The sequence below is a fragment of the Euwallacea fornicatus genome, chromosome 3, assembly GCF_040115645.1.
Source record: "Euwallacea fornicatus isolate EFF26 chromosome 3, ASM4011564v1, whole genome shotgun sequence".
In the NCBI taxonomy this organism is placed as follows: domain Eukaryota; kingdom Metazoa; phylum Arthropoda; class Insecta; order Coleoptera; family Curculionidae; genus Euwallacea; species Euwallacea fornicatus.
The window spans coordinates 3,771,044-3,793,760 of NC_089543.1; the positions used below are offsets into that span (position 1 = coordinate 3,771,044).

General features: G+C 35.1%; 3 protein-coding genes across 8 annotated transcripts; 2 read left to right on the forward strand and 1 right to left on the reverse strand.

Moving 5' to 3' along the window:
- Nucleotides 1-81: 81 nt before the first annotated feature.
- On the reverse strand, nt 82-13,422 carry ZnT35C (Zinc transporter 35C). Of its 3 annotated transcripts, none has more exons than XM_066302036.1 (7): nt 13,272-13,422; nt 4,881-5,089; nt 1,580-1,690; nt 1,105-1,405; nt 846-1,014; nt 418-658; nt 82-365 (listed from the first exon to the last, which is right to left on the reverse strand). In XM_066302036.1, exons 1-7 carry the CDS (start codon nt 13,355-13,357, stop codon nt 226-228), a joined length of 1,257 nt encoding a protein of 418 aa, XP_066158133.1. In that variant the 5' UTR covers nt 13,358-13,422; the 3' UTR covers nt 82-225. The 3 variants fall into 3 exon arrangements, with proteins under 3 accessions (XP_066158133.1, XP_066158135.1, XP_066158134.1); XM_066302038.1 differs by lacking the exon at nt 13,272-13,422 and adding an exon at nt 6,006-6,114; XM_066302037.1 differs by lacking the exon at nt 13,272-13,422 and adding an exon at nt 5,144-5,486.
- GLS (Glutaminase) lies at nt 8,804-21,914 on the forward strand. Of its 4 annotated transcripts, XM_066302024.1 has the most exons (16): nt 8,804-9,127; nt 9,181-9,318; nt 9,370-9,453; nt 9,886-10,047; nt 10,129-10,189; nt 10,467-10,503; nt 16,657-16,744; nt 16,799-16,935; nt 18,212-18,341; nt 18,392-18,635; nt 18,689-18,810; nt 19,306-19,464; nt 19,644-19,820; nt 19,985-20,116; nt 20,174-20,328; nt 21,297-21,914. In XM_066302024.1, exons 1-16 carry the CDS (start codon nt 9,074-9,076, stop codon nt 21,571-21,573), a joined length of 2,157 nt encoding a protein of 718 aa, XP_066158121.1. In that variant the 5' UTR covers nt 8,804-9,073; the 3' UTR covers nt 21,574-21,914. The 4 variants fall into 4 exon arrangements, with proteins under 4 accessions (XP_066158121.1, XP_066158124.1, XP_066158122.1 ...); XM_066302025.1 differs by lacking the exons at nt 8,804-9,127; nt 9,181-9,318; nt 9,370-9,453; ... (1 more) ...; nt 10,129-10,189; nt 10,467-10,503 and adding exons at nt 15,893-16,066; nt 16,120-16,366; nt 16,432-16,463; nt 16,547-16,588; XM_066302027.1 differs by lacking the exons at nt 8,804-9,127; nt 9,181-9,318; nt 9,370-9,453; ... (1 more) ...; nt 10,129-10,189; nt 10,467-10,503 and adding exons at nt 15,891-16,066; nt 16,120-16,366; nt 16,432-16,463.
- Nucleotides 10,959-13,268, forward strand: LOC136350403 (uncharacterized). Its single transcript, XM_066302044.1, has one exon. It carries the CDS (start codon nt 11,898-11,900, stop codon nt 12,543-12,545), a length of 648 nt encoding a protein of 215 aa, XP_066158141.1. The 5' UTR covers nt 10,959-11,897; the 3' UTR covers nt 12,546-13,268.
- Nucleotides 21,915-22,717: the final 803 nt, after the last annotated feature.

The following is a 22,717-nucleotide window of genomic DNA, read 5'->3' on the forward strand; positions in this document are numbered from 1 at the left end:
ATTGCCAACACGCCTCTCAGAGGTATATATTTATGAAAAAATATAAATCTCTTGGTGACAATTTAAAAGAAACACAATAAATTTTCTTAAATACATTTTAATAAAAGAATCATTCAAATTCATTAAAGAAGTGAACGATAATTCTCTTGCATTTGGGAACTCGCTCGCAACAAACCAGCCCAATTTGCGGAAAGGTATCCAGTGACTGAAATAAATTAACGGAGCCTAAGGATTCTGACATTGAACACAATCTTCCATAAATTCTTTGAATTCCTCAATTTGCAGAGTCATCTCAAAGAAATTGAATTTGTCGTGGATGTTCTTGGTTGCCGTCATTAAAACATTCTGGGGGTTAGTCTCCGCATCTACAGCCAAATAATTGCACACATGGATACAAACGATACACATCCAACTTACTAATTGCAATATGAGCAGACATGGCTACTTTGTCCAAACTCAGGGCCCATATTCTCAAGTTGTGGACCCTTTCCACGCCCTCAATATTCATCATAATATTCATAACTTCCTCGAAATTTATTCCTTTCGGAAGGGCCTCCATGAGGACCATTAGGGTGTCTTTGAGAATGGCAAACGTGGTCATCATTACGAATATTGAGAATACGAAGGTCATTATTGGATCTACTAACACCCATTCTGGCTGGAAAAAGGAAAAGTTTTGTTGTCTTGCAGGCAAAATGTTGTTAAATTTATGTCAAGAATAATAATTATTGTAAAACGAATAGCTGCACCGACATTGGAAATGTTGAATATTGTATTTCAATAAATTCTTGATAAGCGTAATTTCTGGTACCAATTTGCGTCCCTCATATGTACTTATAATGTACCTTGAAGTAAATCACAATAGCTGCAACCAAGACTCCAAAGCTCTGCAGAAAATCTCCAATAACGTGGATAAAAGCAGCCCTGACGTTAATATTCTGCTTCTTGCCTTTATCACGTACATCCTCGTGACCGCCATGGCTATGGGTGTGCTGGTGAAGGGACAATCCCATGCTAAAATTATAAGCCAAAGAAACCAAATTAAATTTGAATTAAATTAGATTAAATTAAAGTTTTAAAAAATTATCGGATTTTTGCGCTCACATAATGTTAACGCCAACGCCGACTCCGGAGGTGATTAACATGATAACAGCATCGATTTCAAAGTCTCTATAGATCAACCTTTGGACGGCCATATAAACCAGAATTCCAGTAACCACCCAGATGAGTAGTACCGAAGTTAAGGCTCCGATAACTTCCGCCCGGTACCACCCGAATGACATTTTCTTCGTTTTGGGCCTATTGGCCATGTACAGAGAGAATAAGGAAATCATGAAACTTGCGAAATCTGTTAGTAAGTGAGCTGCATCCGAGGCTATTGCCAAGCTGTTTGAGATATAGCCACCTGAAAATGATTGAGAATTAATTAAGTTAAGTAGGTCATATGAATTCACGTTTCATTTCAGCATGAAATTTGGTAATACCATAATAACAAAGTCCAGGACGTGCTCGTTCATACAGATCACCACTTTTGATATTAATTAGTGTGATATGCCTCTTCGCCCCTAAAAATGCTTACCAACGATTTCTGCTATCATAAATATGACGCATAGTATGCTGGCAATAATGAGTTTTTTCCTTGCCCTCTTGTCCACTTCGGGAAGATCTGCCAGGTGGCAGTGTTTGTTAACTAGAAGAGAATATAAATCTATTTTGAGCATTCATTAAAGAAAGTAAAATAGAGGAATGTGTAACCTCCTCACTCACTATGAGCAATATAGGCTGTTATTGATATCGACAGTCACTGACTTAAAACTACTTAATGCAACAACTTACTTTGGAGTTGTAATTTCAAGAGTTCGCGTTCGAAGTTCGAGATATATGTCTCATAAAGTCTGGGAGGAACGAAAAAAAAAAATTATAAAAATTTAAACTTCCGCAGAGAAAACTCTTTTTCTGTATAGTAAAGACGATCTGAGATCAGGGCCGTTCCAAATTTTTCGCTACCTTCCAGTAAATAATAAAAATTTAGCTGGTGCCGTACTAGCCTTTCTGCCATTGGTACTAGTAGGTTAGTTAAGGTAAGTTTGCTCTCCCTCGGGTCACAGAGGATGATAAGTAGGAAGCCAGGCGAAGGCGCATCCAGAAATGGCAAACCCGATGGGCATGACTGGCGAACATACGGCAGTGGACCAAATGACTGATCCTTGACCTAGATGGACATTGTACAAATATACGTGCTTTAACATTAATCTAATTTAGGCGCCCAGCGGACATGGCAGTATTAATAGATACAGACACGGAATAAGGAAAATGGGGCAGGATTGCTAAATCTGCGGCGTCATTGGTTCCCCAGAACTCTTCATTTTCCAATCCCCGTTTTACAAGCGCAACAGGACATGCTATAAGAATGCGTAGATCACTTCACTCCAACATTTTTCATCAACAAGATGTTAGGATGGAACCGCTGTAATTATGCTATTTCTGTGTTGGTTCAGAAAAAGGAGGGCATGAACTGCAATTGAGGAAAGATAATGACCTCAGGCCTAAAAACTATTAACATCTGAATCCCCAAGCCCATCGACACTAACATTTTATCCCCTAAACACACAGCACGGCATGTGGCAGACTGCAGGAAAAGGAAATTCGTGGGTTTTAGGAGGTCCGCGCCTCGAAGAATACCACGCAATACTGTCGCCAGAGTACCAGGCCCTGTGTATTTAGAAGTTTTTCCTCAAGACAAAAAAATGTTCCAGTCAATTCAGGTTAGAATTAAATATAGGATTTCAAGCAAGAAAATGCTGGTACTAAAGATGTTGAGGAGACGCTGAAATATAACCAGTATGAGGCGGTGCTGGAGGGAGTGAATTGACTGCTAAAAATCAGAGTAACCAGTGTGTATAAGACGGTGGTGGGGAACACAGTTTTGGTGTTGGACAAAATACTGCCGGGCAAGTTGAGAGTGGAAGAGAGGAGGCACATATAGGAAAGACGACAGGAGGAGATCAATGAGGTTAGAGAGAATCTGACGAGTAAGTGATAGCGAATGTGGGAGACGGACGGACCAAGGTGCTTTTGCCGAATTTGGGGAGGTGGTACAACGGAAAGTAGACTCAGTTCAAATATGCACTGACGCAAATGTCTGCGAAAGACGGTATATTTGGAAGATATCTAGGCAGGATAAGAGTGGAGGATGAAAGTGTGTGTTGATTCTGCCAGGAGAGCGTGTAGAACATGCCGGAGCATACTTTGTGAGAATGTGCGAAGTGGGAGAGACAGCGAGGGAGAGAGGATTGAGGCTGGAACAGGATATGATCGGCAGAGAGCTAACTGAGAGTGAGGAGAAGTGGAGGAAGTTTAAAGTGATGGTGGAGGACATCAGAAGAAGAAAAGTGGCGATGAACGAAAGGAAAAGGAAGGCCAGATCAAGCAGAAACGGATGAGTGTGTGTATTGGTGTGTGCCTGGTAATATACCTGACAAGGTGGTTCCGGAGCCACGGAGAAGAGAGGGAGTGGTTTTAGTGAATAGGTAGGATATCTCGAATCCCACACTACCCGGCTGTCACCATCAGGTTAAATAAGAGACACCACGCGGCCGGGTGGCTTTTGAAAATTTTCACCTCCTCGCACTAAAAAAGAAATTTATTTATAGCTAGTAAAGGAATATCATTAAAAAACCTCAAGTAGATGTTGAAATATCACGGGCATGTCAGGGATTCATTCAACTATTAGTAATATGTTTGTTAGTAAATAGTAAATCGTTTAATCAACGCACTACGTTTACCATTCATCACTTTAAACGAGGTTTTTTTAATGATCACTTATTATTTGTAAACCTGGTACCCTGTTAGGATAAACCCTATCTAAGGTATTTATTTTTAGATTAGAAAAAACCATTCTGTGATAAAACTAATAGCACACGACACACGGATTTGATTTACAGGTCAAGTGCGTGAGTCAAGAACAATTATCATGATTGTTCTGTAGACTTTAATATGCCTACTCACAATAAATAGCATATATTGCATCCTACTCACTAAACGTATAAATGTTTATTCCATTTAAACTTAATAGATATCAATCTACGTGTTTTAAATTGTCTTTTAATTAGTCATTAGGCATTTAAAATTATGTATTGGGTGTGGACACAATCATATAATTTGCTTCATCATGGATACCAAGGTGCTATACAAAAAAGCCTTATCAATAAAATGTAACACTAAATATGATAAGAGTTATATTGGGAATAGGGGGATTATAGTGTAGCAAAAACAGATGAAAAGATCCATGACAATGCATTTCTGTTTTAAGCATTGTTTGATATTATTCCATTTAATTTAAATTAAGATTCTGGGACAAAATAACACAAAAATTCCTATAAATATATATCTGGAATCGCTTAATTTCCAGAACACAGGGTGATTTAAAAAAGCCCTGGACTTTTTCCTAAGCCTTCGGCAGTTGCTCAGACGGATTTTGAATAGAATTTTCGTAGATATTTGATACAAAAACCAAACGAGATAAGCAAACATATGACGGGACAGAAATCATACTTTTAGTAACTCTATTCAAAATAATTATGAAAATTAGAAAAATCTACTAGACCTGAACACAAATAAACGTACGTGCCTATGAAATTTTAAATAAATTTGTATGTCGAAGTCCCATAAAATGTAAATTAAATATATATATATGTATATTGCAGTTCCTCTTATCCAAAAATGATATCCCCCACTTATGCAATCATCAGCTTCATTTAGATCATACTTAAACAGCGCACAAACGTACGTAACTTTCAAGTTAATAAATTACCAATTCTCCATTTTCTTCAAGTTCTCCATCTCCATCTTCAAATTCAGTCATCAAGTGAGATACTCACCCAATTCTGTAGTGTCTGAATTCTCTTTGGTAATGGAGGCAATATCATCAGTTTCGGCCTCCATGTTGATGACTTCTCCTTCCATTACTGTACAGCATCCATCGCTTGGTTTCCCATGAACGCAATATATCACCTTTTTGGGGGATGTAATACTGGAAATGGTGGTTCTGCTGCTAGCGGTACCATAGTTGTTGTTGCGATTGTTGCCGCTGGAAGATACAGTTTGGTCAGACATGATTGTTTGCAAAATAATTCATACTTACTTGATATTTATTTTTTCTGGGTTATTATACATACTGAGAGGGTATTGTTTAAACTATCACGTAACCGATTTAAAGTCCTACGCACACATTTTTGTTTAGATAAATGAAGTACCTTAGAGCTATTTTAGCATCACGTGCACCCGACCCTACAGTGAGACGAATGTTATTTATTTTAAAACTGTTCCATTCATTTTTAATAAAAACATTAAAGTTATCTTACAAATGAAATTCGAACAATACGTTTAACTTGAGAATCAACAAGTTTGTGCAAACAGTCATAAACTTGGTGAACGTATTTGAACGAAAGAAGTTTCAACCAAATATTTCAATGTCTAAATAGGTACTTAGAGATAATATAATGCACGATAAATATTCTTGGATTTATTTTTTAACAGCATGTTCCTTATCAGAAGATACACGGAGGCCAAAATAAATTCCCGCCTTTGTAAGAACTCTGACCAATTTCTTATTATGCCGCTTGAGCAACTGCACTCGAAATTATTAAAGAAATTGCAGGTATGATAGCCTTTTGACTCCTCCACATGAATTTAACATTTAGATAACCTTAACACTAAGTCAACAAACCCAAGAAAAAATATGATTTTCTTAAGTGAAAAAGACATTTTTCCATCAGCGGGTGGTGGCAAATATATGCTACAGTTGTTGGAACTAATCAAAGGTAAAAGTGGTTATTAGGTAAAATCATGCTATGAAACACTTCAGTTTCTTTAAAAAAAAATTGAAAATATGTTTCTGATCTATATAATCTAAAGACGCAGCAATTATACATCCGCACCCACACGCTACTAGTAGTAAACTTAGAAAATCATTCAATACTTAATATTTTCATATATAAATATACCTGCTATCTCGTAGCTCACACCTCAAGATATCTTCTCCTTAAAGCCCGAACTAAAGTGCAGCACAATTGACCAAATAAAGTTATCGGTTGCATCACATACAAGGCAAGATACTTACTGCCACTTCAAATAATACGCAGTATTTATCTATATCTTTGAACAACCACATCGTAATAGATATAAGATATATAAATAACATAGATCCTTATACACATACTTCTTGATATTCAGATAATGAACGTCATTTTCCAATTTTACTATATTTACTCACCACTTGGTGAACACGTTTTTGCTGGTATTGGGTGAATGACACACCCCTTTTGATTGTCGAGTAATCAGAAAATGGTTCAAACACAATTCTTTAACTTGAAGAACTGATGGATAGGAATCAGGACCGTATCGGGAACGACGCTCAACGCAATGTTGAGTTTGCAGGAACTTCCATTCAAGATCAAGAAATGGAAGCTGTGGCTTGCCATAAGGTGTGTGAAGAATAAATAATAGTGATAACCGAACACAGGGCAAAATTCAGTCGCGATCGGACAACAATTAGTCTTGACATAGATACTGAAGAATTATGAAGGATTGATGATGGTTCCTCAGTAGCCGGAGGAAAGGAAAGAACTAAAGTAAATCGGATACAATCACTTGGATGTGGGCGAGCCAAGAAGATCTTCCCGTCTCGAACTCATCCAAGGTATCACGACTACCATAATGAATAGTGGGTAATCTCAGATGTTTCTTGGGAATAAAAGAGAGCACATTCTGCAAGCACTGCTGCGTGGGAGCAAAATCCTCATACTACTTTCTACCCCTATTTGGTGCCTATATGGATAGAAAATAGATGGAGCGAATAGTGAAAAGCCTATAAAATCTCAGGGTTTCAAGTTATTTACGAATTGGAAAATTTATCTTAATGTGGTAACGACCCTTAATGACTTATTAACTTGGGTATATTTATAGTTCTTTTGCGATTTCAGGGTGTTAATAAGTCCATTAAACACACTTGCAATGTAAACAGTATTTATTATAAAATTAACACGACTACAATTTGCCAATTAATAGTTTCCTAATAAATCTCTATTTCACTGCCAAACAACGTAATATCGCTTGTTATATCTGCTTCGTTCTTGGAACTCGTAGTTTTACAAGCTTTGCACTAACTTACCCTTCATAACAATTTATGTAGATATGAACATTTTACTTTTATTATGACTATGCTTTATATTGTTCCCTCGTATATTTAGTCTTTTTAATTTTTAAAGACGAAGTTTTTTGTGTGATTTTTATGTGCATTTTCACACATCTATTTAGGTTCCTCATTGTCTCTTTACGTAAATTTGTATATATTGCAGATGTTGTGGTTTTTAATATTTTAATTTTAATATCGTGGTTTTTAGAATAGTTTTTTAGTATTGTGGTATTAGAGTTAGTAATAAGTTAATGACTGATAGAGCCACCTAGAGGCGAAGCACTGCCTAACAAGGTTGCTACTACTGGTGCTATTAAATCACCAAGTAGCGGGGACTTTCCTTTTGCACTAGGATGCCACTCGAGAATTAAAAAGGAGAGGAAAAGGGAGAAAAGGCGGAGTCGACATATAAAAGGGTAGCGATATACTCGAATAGTAAATTAGTTAGTCCGTCTTTATATATTTTGTTAATAAATTAACATTTATTAACTATGGAGAATTTTCCTATTTTTATTCCGACACACATATATACTCTTAAATTATTTCATAATGTCCTTTTTACGGTTAAAACGGTTTAAGTACATGCTCACTTGTAGGATCAAAATTACGTTTACGTGATCCGCGAAATTAAACTTAGAGTGAAACACAGAATGTATTGATGATAAAGGCATAAGTATTTTATTTGGTATGAAGAATTGATAACTATGTTTAACCAAGATAAATAACAGGAATAAGAATGCCTATTATGAACTAATTCGTTATCACCAGTTATATCTAGGTCACGTAGATGCGCATTCTGGCCTAGAGTATATTCTCTTTAGAATTATATAGTTTATTTGTACAGGGCGTTCCAAAATATTGGTATAATATTTTAACAGGCGAAAAGTTTATGTGAACGTTAAAGGAGAATACATACATAGGTGACAAACGAGACGCGTTGTACAAGAAATTAAGTTTATGCCTGGTCCCCTACCATTTTTCGGATATCTTATTGAAATTTCATGAGGTACACATATATTTAATAGTCAGATAAAGAGTCAACTCTATTAATAAAGGGGTTTACAGGGCACTTTCTATTTACCCATAACAGTGAGCGCCCATATAGAGTAGGATAAGTCCCTAAATGATAGTAGCTAAGTAAAATAAAAGTTATAATGTTGAAGTTTTCTGTGACCGCGGGCTGTCTTAAAAACGTTCTTTATATCTAAGAAAATATGCGGAATAAGAGTGTTTTCCTAGTCGACTATATTAGACAGTGGTTTTAAAATTAGTCCTGAATACAAATTCAATTTTAATGAAAATATCGTAATTTTTCGGAAAATTCAAATATGCTAAAAAAAATTTTAAATCTCTCACTCTCTTTTAAATCTTTATAAATTTCTCATTGCTTACTTAGTATGTAATTTCATGTTATTTCCTTTATGTACACCTACCTGCTCCCTCTATTGTTATACCTGTGAAGTTATCACCTGCTAAAATTGAAGCAGCCATTCTAATTCATTATCAAGTGTTCTGATTATGGTTGTCTCTCTTTCGAGTCCAAAGTAATGAACAAAGTAGTAAATATTTAGACTCTAATCTCCATGGTATTAAAAGTCACCAGTTTGTTGACAGATGTGACATGAATCCTTGATAATTTTCCTTCTTGGTCATCGAAAAAAAAGTACACAAAGCTGGCATTTAAAAGTGAACAAATAAAGCACTGCAAAGCTCTGAAGGGATTGAAAAGTGTATTTCTCAGTGAAAAAATAAAGGAAACGACTACCAGACTTCTTTAGTGGAAATCTAGTGTGGTGGGAAGATAGTTGTAAAATGGGCCTACAGCTAAAAATACTAAATGTATTGGATGTTGCAAGGGATTAGTTACAGCCTTATGTCATGGGATTTTGTACCAGAAGACACTTATTTCTCACTCTATGTATACTTCAAATTGTAAGTATTGACCTTAAAAAACGTTAAATAACAGATAAAAATGCCCATTTTAGTTAACTGTGGTTGAAAGACAAGTATTCGACTTCTTGGGTTTTTTGTGGATACCAATACTAGCAAACTTCTTCGAGATTATTTTTCTCATTTTTGGCTTCTTTGGGGCGTATCAATATAGGCCAAAATATGTAATTGCTGTAAGTTATTTGTCAAAGCTTTGTCCATATTCTTATTTTAACCACTTGCAGTACCTTCTTTGGCATTTGTTTTGGATAGGATGGAATGTTTTTCTTATATGTCTGTACCTAAATGTAGCAGGACTTGACCATGAAGTAAGTGAACATACATATCTTTTTGTTACATATGCAATGTAAAATTGCAGCCCGAAAGTGTGATTCATAGTAATTACCATTTATTTATCTTAATTTATCTATTTTAAACTGACAAGGATCCTTATTTATGAAAAGTTTTTATGGTTTTACATAGGTATTTATCATTTAAGTATTAGTGAATGTAACATACAGCAATTTATCTTAATTGAAATTGCTCTTTCTTATTAATTAAAACCATATTATTGGATAAATCAAAATCTTTAAATTTTAACTTGAGTCAATAATAGGGACATTAAAAATGAATACAATTTTTTTAAATGTCACTTTCATTAAAGAAATTGATCAATAACACTGATAGTGAACACCCAATTACTCAGCAATAGTACAATCACCCATGTACCAATTTAACCAGTATAAAAACATCTTTTTCAGACTAATAAAGTGCTGAAATTGGACCACACCAGTGACAGTTGGTGGAAGAAGAATGGACCGGGTTGTAGAGTTTTAAATGTGGAGGAACCAAAGTATGATGGATGTTTGCTTGATTATATGTATGTGGAAATATTTCATTCAGTATTGCAAGGTGTCTTAGCGGTAAGTTAAAGAAATTATTGTTCTGCAGCAATTGCAGCAAAATTATTATAATTCAGAGTTAATATTTCTCTTTCTATGTAGATTATCAATTGCATCATTGGAGCCTGCTTGAGCAAGACATTTTTGGAGGAAGATGACACATGTAGGTATCCCTAGATTATTCCCTGTAATTTACACATGATCAAAGTAGTAGAGACTTCATTTTTACTAACTTCCTAATCATTTAACTTCCTCACATAGCAAGAAAATGGTTTTCCTGTAAATAAACAAACAAGTAGTTCCTATTTAAGAAATTTTGACCCGGAGCTAAATCAATTTGTTATTGATGGTTACCATTAGTAGTGATTTTTGCAGTAAACACTTTAACGTTTTCAAAAAAAAAAAAAAACACTATAGCTATAGTATAAATATGCTTGCAGTTGATTTCATTGGTGGATTTGATCCTCAAACTATATGGTAAGTGGTGAATGGGAATGCACTGTAAAACTAGATTCTTGACGCATTTTGACTTCATTGTTTCACTATTTCCCCTATCTCATCCTTTGCTACTTAAATCGTAAACTTTTGCTGGTCAAAACTCCTATTTTCCCATGTTTGTTTTTCAGTTAATTTCGAGAAAGCAGATGGGCCTGATAATTATCTATTACACCCGATGTATGTGAGCTGCAATGGCAATTTGCATGATTCAAACAGATTCTTGCACAAATCCAAAAAATCCGAGTTTACTGATTTAAATTATCCTAATAATCGTGATTTTATGCGACGAAAAAAGATTAATCGAGTTTATGCTGATGCTGTTAGAGTCCCTGTAAGGCGGAGCAACTCTTTTGACGCCCTCGCTACTACTAAATCGAAACAAATTAGACCTAAATCCCTGTGCCTTACCGCCTATTATTCTGATAACATTTCTGACTAATTTTGTGTCGTAGTGCCATGTTTGTTTGAAGTTAGTGTTGTGTCAGTTACATGGATTGGTATTTGTTCCTGAATTCATTTTGCTTTTGTCAGTCTTGAACGGTGTCTTGGTGCAGGATTTCTGTGTGATGTAGTGACTAATATAAGTGTTCGCTTTGCATGACTAATAGTTCAAATCTTGTAGTTTGTGTATTTATACTAATAATGTATATACGCCTTTTTAACTGTTATTATTAAAATGTCAGTTGTGATACTATGTTCAAGTATATTGTGATGTTTCGTTCAGAGTGAGCCTTGGTCTTTGGAGGTTAAAAATTTGTTAAGGCAAAAAACTAAACATTCACTTACGCAAAGTTATTCACAAAATAACACTTTTCACTCGTACTAAAAAAATAATTTCTGCGAGTAAAATTGCTGATTTATTGGGCAAATGTTATTTCCTGTTAAAACTACATAGTTGGGAACCAACTAAAATAAAAAATTGTGACATTGAGGGATAGATTGTACAGGGTTTAAGCTTTAGTTCACTTGTGTCCTGCTAATGTTAACTACCAACGTGATGTCAAAATTGAAGTTAATTTTGCAGCAATAGTTTAAGCCTGAAATTTATAATCGGGCCTAAACGAAGTTTTTTCATTTGACACATGTCGGAAATGGAAATAAAGAAAAATTTGCGTTGTTCCTATTCATAAAGAACCTTTTTTGCATATTTTGGATATAAAATTTGTAAACCTTCATTGGTGTGTAATTTACGTTCATGCCCACTTATTTCTATTCTTTTTAAAGATAACGCATATTTTTAATAAGTCTAAAAGGACAATACTATAAAATGAAACCAGGGCTTGCTCTATAGCTCTAGCAACGTAATTAAAAACAAGTTCCCTCAATTTTTAACAGCATCACATAAATCAGCGCGCAAGAGCTCAAAGCAGCGCATGTCACTGTATTCGATCGAATTCAGCTCTCAACTGGATAACAGACATGACAGTGATAACGAACTAGAGCATACCCCGTCATCGCCAAAGCCGATGACCCCCCGAAGAGTCAAAAGACGCAGTGTAATGCAGAGAGGTTCTTCGGGAAGGCACAGTACCAATAGTAGAAGACAAGCTCATCCTAGGTCTTCCACAAGGAGTTCCAGAAGATCTCAGAATCCAGTCACAAAGTTGCTGGATCAGCAGCAGAAGTGCCAAGCGTACGAAAGTACTACTAGCCAATCTCCGGTTGAGTCACCGTTGCCGAATTACTACGTGAACTCGACAAGCTCAATTAATGCTCAGAGCTGGCAAGGGCACACTAACCCGTCGTACCAACAATCTACTACCTCATTGAATGAAGATTTCGATGAACTTTACAATAATAGACCGGCTTCGGTTAGATCGAGCTATTCAAACTTTCACGGCGCCAGAGCTAACTACTCGCCTCCAAAGCAATATTATCACAGTCATGCTACTCCTCAAGTGCCTCAGAAGAGAGGTACTGCTGCTAGGAATAGCATGAGGCATATGACTTTTTTGAATAACGGGCCTCCGGCTTATACAGTCCAAGGAGCCGTCGCTTTAGATAACGAAACGCCTATGTAACTCGTTGAAATTCATTTTGGAATTGTCGAGTAGTTAGCTGCAGGTCTTTTGTCTTAGTAAATGAATTGCAGACGGGTAGAAGGTCTTGCCAAATACTTGCTAGGTGCAATATGTAAATCCTATGCTCCAATTTTAATGGAAAGCTTTAAAACTGACTGAGGTGGCTTGTTGAGCTGTCTCTTATAGGTACAATATAATACGCAATTTTTGTTAATAAGTGCATTAATATTTACTACAGGATGTTTTCCTGATAACCTGTTAGGACACTATTGTCTGAGTTTAGTTGAAATCGCTGCTACATTTATTTATTGTTCAAGAATATTGTTATAGCTATTATTGGATTATACTTGCTGGTAGTGTGTAATGATTGTGATATTTCGTTTAAGTCCTTGGCATAGCCAACATTTAATGTATTTTGGTAATCAAATTTGTAAGTCAAATATATAAGGCAGTTGTAAGACAACATATCACAATACGGATAGCCATCACAATATCAATAGCATGCTTCAACGACAATAAAATCCTTCCATACATTTCAGTAAAATAGTAATTTATTTTTTATTTCATAGAGGATTCGAGTACAAACGCTCGCTGATGTTCTCATAATGTATATACAGCTATTAGTTCTTAAGGACCTTTTTACCAAAGTATTACCTAAAATCTATTTTAATACCTTATGCATGTGCACTTGTGTATTAATGTGTCAATATATACATAAATACACACCTGGCGTTTTGCTGCCCCATTATAGTCTTCCCGAATTTCCGTAAAACTCCCGAAAATATCTGAAGATAATCCGCATTTGACGACATCCAGCAGCACCGTTTAAACGACACCGGCGGCACGACCCAAGCTTGTCGATGAAACAAAAAAAATTCGTAAGAACGAAACTTTTATATGAAAATTGTTTACAGTTATCACTGGAATAATCGAAGGATTGCTGTCTGTAATAGATTTATGGGGAGTAATTAAAATTATCCGTCTCCACAACAAATTGAAATTTAATTAATTAACGTTCGCTGCTAATAAAGCACCGTTTGCAATAATTAATATTGACCTCTGAGATGATCGAATTTGGATGTTATATCATTTCGGTACTCTAGTAGTTTGCCCTCTCGACCACAACTTGCTTTTGGCTATCTTCTAATAAATTAGTTTTCGATAGTCAAGTTGGAGGAATTTTATGAAAGTTTCTAGGTAGAGTGAGTCTTATGTACTCCTACAGAGTTTGGTTAATTTTGCGGCATTTTAGGTTTTAGTGTTAATAAGACCGAATATCAGATTTTCTGTTTGAAAGAAGTTTAAAATAGGCAGAGTCAAATACTGGAAAATCGCATTAAGAATAATTAATAAAGTAATAAGTCAAAAAAAAATCTAGTATCAAAATGCTGTAATTGGGGGTAATACCCAACTTATAGAAGTTCCACCAAATGAATATTTTCTAGTAAAATTAGCCTTAGCATATAGAGAACCGTAGTTGAAATAAAACCAAAAGGCAATTCGAATTTTACAGTTATTGACGTAGGCAACTAAGGCGTAATAGGGCACTAGAATGCACATATGTGCATAACTTGACCAACCATTTTCGATTAAATTGAAAGCGATTTGCTCGTTCCTGTAAACAAATTCCTCCGCAGGCAATTAAATCAGGCCAAAAAGGTTTTGGATCAGCTTAATTCGTGTACTGTGCCCTGTGTGTATGTGTGTGTGTGTGTGTGTGTCTTTCACCACTCGCCTTTAAAATTGCAATTTATCACACAAAAACTTATAAATGTTGCCATCATATATTGTTGTGATATGTTTCTCATTTATAGAACCCAAATGGTTGCAATGTGGTTTAAAATTATAATAAAAAAGTGGGACCTTATAAATACTTATTAAAGCTATAACTTCAGATTTTTGGAAATAGGCTTTCTGGAAGTAAGGAGAAGAAATACATCAAGTCTGGAAAATTTAAGGGTTCCTCATGTATATGTCGCAGATTTAGAGTTCATAAGTTTTGAGTTTTATAGCATTAGGGTTGATGGTAGGATATTGATGGATACACTGACAGAGCCATCTAGGGGTGAAGCACTGTCGAATGAGGTTACTGCTACCGCTGCCGTAACATGGCCAAATATCAGGGAATCTCCTTTTGGACTGGGGTACCTCTTTAAAACTGGAAAGAGAAAGGGAAAAAATGGTAATTTGAGATATAAAAGGGAGATGTCACCGAGTAGTAGTAAATTTCTTTGGATTGTGTTTCAAAATTTGGTTAATAAATTAATATTTTATTTATTAATAAAAACGTATCTATTTTTTATTAACTAAGGAAAATACTCCCAATACTATTCCGACAACGTTGCGGAAGGCCTTAAAAACGTACACAGAACGGGTATAAATGAAACGTTTATACCATAAAATGGAATTTAAGACTTTTTAAAAAAGACATTGCATCGTTGATATATGTATCATAGCTATCTACTACTTCGTTGTAATGCATCTTTCTAACAGGAATTTTATGATTTACGTCTTCTAATATCTGGACAGAAATTTCCTACGGAGCCTATGCACCCAGCACACGTTTACAATTTTTCCTTCCGCTTGAAAAGATAAAATTTGCGCAATCGAATCAGCGGTACCAGATTGATTAACCACACTACTAATTTGGTCAACCACATAATCTTAGATTCTTATCTATGTCAAGTTCAGTGAAACCTCAGTGGAGCAAAAAAAGATGAATATTTCCTAGTCCAAGTTTTTTTGTCCATTTCTCGGTTCTTGAACGAAGATTAAAAAGAAAAAAATGTGTTTTTTAATTAATTACCAATCTTAGTTAATTAACAAAGTACAATTTTTAAGTTGGTCAAAGGTTTATTCATAGGCGTAGTGAGAGGGTGGGTAACAAAAGCGATAAACAAAACTGGAAGTTATAATTTATGGCTAAAACAAATACTTTCTTCGATTTTAATTATCCCTAAAGCTCTTAACTGAAAAATTAAGAACGCGAAGTATGAGCTTAACAGAGTTTGTTTTTACACTTGTGATAGGTGACTGCATTCACAACGCCAAGTCGCAAACGTATCATCAGCAAGTAAAATGGGGCATAAAGTTCGGATTTCCTGGGAAAACGGTGCAGTAATATAGCGACCATTATAAACCATAAGTCAGTCAAACGTAGACGTCATATTACGGCCGCTATGTTCTGCGCCGCTTTCCTAAGGAAACTTAGCTTACTGTTTTAATCGTTTTTCGTGTATTTTGTCACATGCAAAACTGTGTAAGTTCCAACTCTTAGCTTTTTAAATGCAAAATATTTCCCATTACAATTGATTGGCCGTTATTAGTTAATAATTTTAGTATTATTAAGCAATGAGTGTCTATTTATAGCGGGTATAGGGACGCTGTGAGTACGCTCGTTCAAAAATATTAAACTATGAAAAGATATAACTTGCCGGCATCGTTTGTATAGTAGCTGAAAAGTGCAATTTCCTCAAATAAAAAAACTTCCTAAAGTTTTAAGGTTCATAGTAGAAAACGACGTAATTAATTAAGTTTGTGCAAAATAGGTTTCATTAAACTTATTAAATTGCAGATAAAGTGAATGAGTCTAATATATAGGCGAAAACTCTAACTAGTGAATCTCGTGCTTGTGATATTGCGTCGGCGTGGTAGCATTTAAGCGATCCCGAAATAAATCGATTACCGGCAAAATGAAATGCATTGTTGCTAGACGCTTTTTGAACACGATTTTCAAAAATTCCGAGCCAGCAAAAGCCCTGGTATTAATTAAACATGCCCGGTATTTTAGTTTCAGCTCTAAAGACAACGATTTCGAATTTGTAAGTTGTATAGAACCACCCCTCCCCATCCCTAATCACCTAACACGCTAACAATGCTTTTTTAGGAACAGATCCAACCTGAGAATTACAGGCAAAGGTAAATGGAAGGCCCTATGTTCTTTGGATCTCTCTCTCTCTCTCTCTCTTTTATTTATTTCTTTTTTTTTTCGAACATTACAGACGCAGCTACTCATTTATCCACGACACAAATTACTTATGTTTGTAAGTTTTCCTTTATTTCAAATACACCTTCTTTCATGGTATCACACGCTCTTTCTTTAAATTTATAGGGGAGACAACTTACGCACAGATGAAGTATTATTCGAAATGTTCAAAAACGAAGAAACAGGCCTTCTGTCAATCGGGAAGTTTCTCAATGTAAGTAAGCAGTCTAAACTTAAGCGAACGTGTGTTATACAACGTGGGTTTTAGGCGCTACGCGCTACAGGACTTAGGAAAACTGACCCCAGGTTAAAAGAGATGGTGGATATATTGAAAATGATGTCCAAAGGATCTACCGAAGGTTATTCAATCGATACGCAGAAGTTAAATATGAATGACTTTAAGAGGTAAATATAACGAAATGAACTAGCGCAAAGTCTATTACAAAACAGCCACAATCTTATCAATGATGTTAGAGAGGCACAGAGCGGAAACGCAATAAGAAACATGCTACCGTAAAATGATTTTAACGTTATTCATTCAGTTCAATAATACTGAAGAAAACAATATATATAAAAGGATAGATTTGAACAAATGCCTCGTGTATTTTGATTGAACAGTGATATATGTCTAATTCCTTATTGTGAAGATTGTTATGGATTGATCGGTGTTGGTTTTAAAGTGTATACTATAAAATAACGCAATCTCTTTCTGGGCATTACCGAATTTAGAACTTTATTATTTTGGAGAAGTAGAAGGTTGCTGATTCTGTTGAGACAATTATGGTTTGATTTTTTAATTTATATCAAAAAGGACCAATTGGTTTAATTCTTCATTTATTTTATACTCAGGCAGGCAGCAGTATGTGGGTTACAATGATTATCCGTTATTTAATTGTTTCCCTGTTTTTATTGTTTGTGGGACACTGATTGTATTTCAATTTTTGGAATTCACTAAAATCCAAATAAAAAAATGATTTATCGCGTTATTTTTGGGAATGTTCCATCATTGTTTTACATCATTAACCCACGGGATGTTGGTATCTAATTGTTTCTTCTCACCGTTTATCTATTTCCTCTATGAATACGGCAAAATAATGGAATATTGTACAACAATGACTGAGTTAGGCATCTGGTAATATCACATAATTTTGGCAGGGAGCTATGGATTTTTTATTTTGTTTCGCGGTTGTAACGAAACATTGGTATGCACCTATATTTACAATTATATTATTCATACAGAAATTTTGCGATAAATTAACGTATTTTTGTTAAAAATTTCATAAACGATAAGGTAGCTATTCAAGTTGTGCAGGCGCAAAGAATTAAATTACATGGCCAGCCAATTCTCTCGATTTGACACTTCCTGATTTCTTCCTCGTCCTTGATGGTTGTTTCAACAAGAACTTAAAAACGGAATTTCAGACGAAATAAAGAGTTATTGAATATATTACAGTAGTAACTTGAGATGATGATTGGATTTTGAATCGTTTCAACTATCCGAAATTGATGTTTGAAGGTAACCAGCAAATTTTATTTATGATTCTTGACCTCTCGCATTCCCGAAACTGTTCTTCCACCAAAAAACTACTTGAAACAGTTTATTAATAACCTAACAGTATCCCGTTATTCACAAATAATTGCAACTAGTTTTCGTGGTCAAACACCGTATCTTTTCTTCTAGTATAATAACCCCGAATATCGGATTGATTTCTCGAGCGTTCCGCAGACAGTTCATTATTCCAGAATTTCATGATTTCTGCAAAGACATCGAGGAGATTTACTGGAAATGCAAAGACAATACCAATGGAAAAGTATTAACATTTAGATATCCACAAAAACGTAATGGAAAAGCAATTTTTAGGTCGCAGCATATATACCTCAACTTAAACGAATGAGCCCTAACTATTGGGGGGTCAGCATTTGTACAATTGACGGGCAAAGATTTTCTGTTGGAGACGTTGCGATACCTTTCACAATTCAATCCTGCAGCAAACCTTTGACATATGGAATAGCCCTGGATTTATTAGGTTCTGATGTGGTACATGGTTATGTAGGCCAAGAACCTAGTGGGAGGAACTTTAATGAACTTATTTTAGATCATAACAGTAAGTTACGAGAAAAATATGTCCGGATACAGAGTAAGTTTTGACTTTTGTAGAAAAGCCTCATAATCCTATGATAAATGCTGGTGCTATCATAGTATGCGCTCTTCTAAAAACTATAGTCGGGCCTGAAATGAGTTTAGCGGAAAAGTTCGATTTTACTATGAATTATTTCGAGGTAGGTAAGCGGTGTTCGGAGTTTTAGATTAGAACCGCTGTAATATTGGAGTGCTCGTTTAGCAGTGCATCATTAATGCGGAAATATTATTTCGTAATAGGAAAATAATGACTGGAAATTGTAAGGCAGCTTTGTAACTTGTAACAAGGAAAGAGGATTAGCTTGAACTTGTGGCGAAAAGTTCATTAAGATTTAAACCGTGAAGTGGCACTTTTTCCGGATAGTTTCGGTTTTAATTTTTAATTATTAGGAGATAATTTTATGCATCAATCGTTCCATCGTAAGAAGTTATCCACTTTACAGTACTTTCTCGAAAGAAGACTTAAATAGTGAGCATAATTTGTTCGAGTGTATGAATTGAATTATTTCAGATTGATTGGAATACTTTTTATGCCTCGCAAGTTATATCATATTCTATCATAATTGGTCTTTAAAAATGTATAATATCTACATTTCCAATTTCTCTATTATAAAATTGAAATTTGTTTCGAACAGCGTTTGGCAGGAAATGAAGACTTGGGATTTAATAACGCTGTTTTCCTATCGGAACGAGAGTGTGCAGATCGAAATTATGCTTTAGGATTTTACATGCGAGAACACAAGTGTTTTCCGGAACACTGCAAATTAAAGGAGTGCATGGATTTTTACTTTCAGGTAGGGGCCCCTTTTCGTGTTTCAAGGAGGGGGCAATAGATTACTGTATTAAATTTTGTAAGAAAGAAAAATTTTCTAATAAACCAATTAAAATAAAAATTCAAACAATTGCAAGAATGATGAAAGTTTGTAAATAGTTACTTTTTGCTGCTTTCAAGGGAAATTTCAATACATTTTAGTGCTGCTCTTTAGAGACAACATGTGACCAGTTGTCGGTAATAGGATCTACTTTGGCTAACGGTGGAATTTGCCCTCTTTCAGAAGAAAAAGTTTTAAAACCTGAAAGCGTGAGGGATGTCCTTTCGTTAATGCATAGTTGCGGAATGTACGACTATTCCGGGCAGTTTGCATTCAAGGTAAAAAAACTGCTGGAAAACCGTTAAACATTAATATATTCACAAACCATTTAGGTTTTTTAATCGAATATATTTATTTCAATCAAAACTGTACAGTTATAGTAATTTATTGGATCCAGCATTGATCTTCCAGTTTTTTATTATGTTCTTTTTATCAAAAACAGGTAGGACTTCCAACTAAGTCTGGTGTAAGTGGAGCCCTTCTTGTGGTAATTCCTAACGTTATGGGCATATGCTTGTGGTCGCCTCCCTTGGACTCTTTAGGAAATAGCTGCAGGGGGGTGCAGTTTTGTGAGGTGCCAGAATACAGTGTTCTTGCAAACTTCATTGTTGTTTCTATACTTTTATTTCAGGAATTAGTGAAGAAATTCAATTTTCATCGTTATGACAATCTAAGACATGAAACTAATAAATTGGATCCTAGAAAACACAAATTCGAAACTAAGGGCTTAAATATAGTAAATTTGCTATTTTCAGCCGCCGCGGGAGATTTGCCTGGTCTTAGAAGGTATTGAGAACTTTATGACTAATATAATTTGATACTGTAAGATGGACATTTAATTAGGATTTTGATTGATAATGTATTTGGAGGCAACATCACCATTACCTCGAAGAAAAAATCGTTAGTTCAGGTTGTTAATCAACAGATTAGTTGGCATAAAATGATGCTAAAATATCACCGAGCAACGTTTATTACAGAATCATGAAATAAATATCTTTATTAACCACTTTTTGTTCAGCTTTACAGTAACACAATGGATGTTATTTTGATTATTTCACAATTTTCTTAAATAATGCTTATCTATTTTTAACTTATTTTATCTTTGCATTTTGTATTCTTCATTTGATGTCAAGTTAGGATAAAAGAACAAAAACTAAACCTTTTCAACACAGGTGTGTTATTCGATGCTTAGAATTGTTTCGTCAAACGCTTTGAAAAAATCGATTTCTTTTATGGCTAAATCGTTCATAAAATGAGTGACCATATTGAATTCTGTACCACAAAATCATTTTTATAACCTTTTTTTTGTTATAATATAATCGGCTTGTATAATCAAAACCATCCAATATCTGGTTCTACCATTTATAAAAAAGTAGCAGCATCGAATCACATCGAAACCACATCCCTCTGAGATATCTATCCTGCACAGGCAAACAATTTGGGACTCTATACAATATATAGCACACAGAACCACCTATATATTTTTGGAAATGCACATGTTCTATGTGAAACATATTTATTGGATTCGAATCGTATTCCCATGACACTTGCACTTAGACACGCCTGTGTACCTATGTCCAATAAGTCATCCCTTGCATTTCCTAAAGCAAAAACAGGAAATTATAATATCAACTCTATTGTATAATAATAATTACTCTTAGTCTTATGCTAAGTCGACACGTACTTGCTAATAGTACAAAGCATACCCTAATAACTCTTCGTAGTGCTAATATATGCATATATTTATTTCCTAGGCACATGCTGAATGGAATGGACATGAGCCTTCCAGACTATGACGGAAGAACTGCCTTACATTTGGCCGCTGCTGAAGGACATGTGAACTGCGTAGAATTCCTCCTGAAACAGTGTCATGTTCTCTATGATGTCAGAGATCGGTGGGGAAAAACTCCCTTGGAAGAAGCCTTGACGTTTGGACATAGTGCTGTAATTGAACTACTTCAGTTTTGGGACGAGCATGTGTCCCGGAATAAACCACAAGAGGAAGATCCGCCTATACCAGGGATGGCATAAGCTAGCTATCGAATTGTTTCTAGTCAATTAATTGTTTTGCGCATGTCAGTATTTATCTGATGAATATAGGAATGAACAAAATCAGCACTATTGTACCTTATAGTACAAATATCCGAGAGGAATTTGTTGATGTTGTCTATGAAACTGTTGTAATTATTGTTTAAAATTACTTTGAGTAATACTTCCATTGATATATGTGATATTCTTAAAAGTGACTCAAAATTGACAATATAAGTACTCGAACTTTTTGGCTTCAAGTTTTACTTTATATGTTTGTTTTTAATCGTATGACAGCGACAATAAAAGTTAATCTCGATTTCAATAAAGAAGAACGAATCTTATCTGTTTTATTTTATCCGCAGTCTCCTACATACTCGCGGCACCTTAACCTAAACCGTGCATGCGCATACAGGCTTGAAGACCTATCCCGAAGCGTCAAAAATCGTCAGGAATAAGCGCAGTAGGTAACATGACGCAATAATGAATAAAATGTTGGCTAGGTTATTATTATATCTTTAGCATAAAATTTAAAAATCGCTTACGCTCGGACGAGAAATTACATTAAAGTCTGTCCCATTAAAGTTCTTTAAGCAGTAGGAAAAGAGAATCAACGAAATAAATCATAATTGCCACCACTGCGCGGTAATTATGATTTATTTTTGAACTTGAACAGTAGGTGACACTTGAACTGAAATTGATGAAGTTAAGTTTGGTAAAAGTTAAATTTTGGCAAATTAAGCGAAATAAAGTAAAATTCGTTCTGCAAACAGGCAGAGTGAGTAGCTGCAGCTGAAACTGGAAAATAACCTTTCGAATGATACCAGATGTCTTTTATGCGCCTTTTTTATGCCCGCACATCGAAAAAAAATTCTCACTAAGTTTTTCTTCTTCATTAATCAAGGTCAAAAAGTGATAACGAAACAGTAAAAAAGTTTACTTTAAGGGCGGTGATGTCGATATTTTTAATAGTTTTTTTAAATTTATTTAAGTGTTCTTATATCAGGGGAAAGTATGAGTCTCCATAGAGAGTGTGACTTAACTAAGCAACAAACGTTATTCCAATCTTCTCTTGGTTCATTACACAACAATTGGAAGCTATTAAAGCGGCAACTATAGGAATGTATTTAAGGTATATGTACATTTA